The 2,653-nt window shown below is 48.1% G+C and overlaps 1 protein-coding gene across 1 annotated transcript; it reads right to left on the bottom strand.

Annotated features, from left to right (window-relative positions):
• On the bottom strand, positions 1 to 2,279 carry LOC115203037 (ribonuclease P protein subunit p25-like). Its single transcript, XM_029767335.1, has one exon. The coding sequence runs from the start codon at positions 1,603 to 1,605 to the stop codon at positions 748 to 750; it is 858 nt and encodes a 285-aa protein (XP_029623195.1). The 5' UTR covers positions 1,606 to 2,279; the 3' UTR covers positions 1 to 747.
• Between the last annotated feature and the right edge of the window lie 374 nt (positions 2,280 to 2,653).

Genomic DNA, 2,653 nt, shown 5'->3' with positions numbered 1-2,653 from the left:
TTTTCCTGCATATAGTTTATTTGTTTGGATATTTGAAAACATGATACATTTGCCATATTATGGATAGTTTAGAAAATGAATGCGCTTTATGTATATTGTCCCCCCGTTTGAAGGTGTCATAAGTATTTGGACAAATTCACTCATAGTGTAATAATAGTCTACATTTTATACACTATAAGTGCTTTTAGCTTCCCATTTTAGCTTCCCTGTCCAAGTAAATACGTAGGGGAGTGTAGATATTCTGTGTATTCATTACAATATCGTGGACCTACCTTGTGCATTTGAACAGATTTGCAGTTGTAGGACGTAATTAGGAAAACAGAACTACAATGTTCAAAAGGTATTGTCAGTCTACTGAAAGCAGAAATCTGGGATCTTGGGTGATTGGTCACTCTGTGTTTTGTTGTGTTGATGATTTAAAATGTGATAAGTGTGCTGTCATGTCTAAGCTCTTACAGTGTGACATACAGTATGATGACATTAAGTATCTCTGGGCACAAAGGTGAACGATTGATTGTGCTGAGAAATGGGTTCAATAAATGCTGTATCTACAGAGACAAGCTTTCAGGTCCTATTTTGACTGACCTCTGGAGGATGGGGTGGGCAGGGTGCTCAGTTCTCCTCAGAAAGCACGGTTCTGTCTGAGTGAATGTTCTGATTGTTTCAGCACTGTGCTTCAGTGGAGGGCAGTGCAGAATGAACTCCTCTGATCCTTCCCACTCGACTGTTTGATACCAGTTCAGTCAGTCAGTTAGCCAGGGGGGAGGACAGAGCCAGAGTCCCCTCATCCAGACCCAGACACACTCTCTTAGATTCAGGGAAACTGCTGTATGGGGACAGACCAAGAGGTCTCTTGCTGGCTGTCTGTGGGGCATCCACACTGTCTCTGTCCTCCCAGAGAGCACTGAGAGTCTCAGGGGGCTGGTAGCCGGGCTCCTGGGGGTCCAGGGGGTCTTTGGACAAAAGGATGCTGATGGAGGGGACGGTCCTGTGAACGGTCATCTCCGATGCCCCCCCTTCATGGCTCACCCACACCTCCCTCACACCCTTGTAGCGCAGCTTGGTCAGCTGGTGCAGAGACCCCACTTTTCTCTTCATGATCTCAGCGCATGTGATGGTCTTGGTGACGGCACGACCTGACCCAGAGAAAACAACCTGCCTCAGGCCACCGCCTCCACTAACCCCAACACCACTGACATCCCCCTGCATGCGAGCCATGGCAAAACCCATGAGGTTACGGATCTTACTGCCCTCCTTGACACGCATCTCCAGCACTCCTGAGGCCAATCCTGGGAAGGGGCACGGGCTGTCCTCCTCTGTGCGACACACCTTCTTGAACCCACCCTGGCCCGGTTTGAGTGCGGCTGGAGGTGGAGGTAGAGGTGTAGGCACTGGGGTGGGCTGGGTGTTGGAAACACTGTTCACAGTGCAGGAGGGCTGCCCACTGTAAGGCTGAACCTGATATACTGGGCACCTAGCTGGGGTCACACCGGTTTCCATTGGGACCTGTGTATTCCCTCCAGGTCCAGTGTACGGTCTGACAGAGTCCCTGACCTGATACTGGCTTTGAATGCTGGCCACTCCAACTCCACAGCCGGAATACATCTCTTCACTCCTGTATCTTCTCCAATCATATAAGTCCAGTCAGAGACTCTTAGTCATATGGGATCCTGCACAGCGTCGTTTTCTGTAGACGTCTGCGAAAGTTTCAAGGCTTCAGACAGGAATATTATCCGGCTCGCAGAAAGTGCTTTCAATGGAGTCTTTCATGCTGCTTTACAGACAGCTGAAAACATAAGATAAACGCTGGGTGGTGAATTGAGAATACAAATGGGGCAATTCAAGACGTAAAAAAAAAATACTTGAATGCATAAATTCTCAGCTGAAGTGTCCTTTCTCTTGTTTTCTCTCGATGAGCCTTTATCCTTGTAACCTGGATACTTCGATGCTTCAGTCTAACTTTTCAAGAGAAAACGGTTACTTTACACAACACACTCAATACACCTCTCACTTAGGATTCAGATCCAGCATTTATCAGTTGGATTCATATCATTCATCTCACTTTCTGGGATGGTCGAGTTGATTAGCATCTCTTCTCCTTTCGTGGACCTCTTGGCCAAGGTGCTCTGGGGGAGCTGTCCCCTGCAGGGCTGGGCCAGGGGTGGCTGTAGGCTGGAACCCTGGGCGTCCTGCCTGGAACTCTGTGTCTCTGTCTCCAGTTATGCTCTAGAAAGTGTGCCCTCTGTTTCCCCACAAAGAGACGTAAGGGACAGGAGCTGCTTCACAAATGCTCGCAGGAGGAGTGTCTACTCTCTGTGGTTGGGGGGGAGCATGAGGAAAAGGGGGGACAGCCCTCTTAAAGGCACAGGCCTTTCATATCTCCGATGAACACTTTCCCCCCACAATAGAAACCTGCCATGGAGGGGAGGGGGGTTATGTCCCTTTTAAGAGCCGTAGCGAGCACAGATCCCGGGCAACTTTGTCAATCTCTTTAGAGGACGTTCCAGGGCATGTGTTCAATGTACATGACTGATTAAACCTGATTTCTGAAATGGAGACTCAGTGAAGCTTTAAAAATGCATTTTCGGCTGTGAAACAATGAATTACATTAGCATGGTAATAATTGAAAACATCATTCAAAGAGCCAGTTAAA

Source organism: Salmo trutta, chromosome 12, assembly GCF_901001165.1.
Source record: "Salmo trutta chromosome 12, fSalTru1.1, whole genome shotgun sequence".
NCBI classification, from domain to species: domain Eukaryota; kingdom Metazoa; phylum Chordata; class Actinopteri; order Salmoniformes; family Salmonidae; genus Salmo; species Salmo trutta.
The sequence above is the reverse complement of the archived record's forward strand: the minus strand, read 5'-3'. Positions and strand labels throughout refer to the sequence as shown.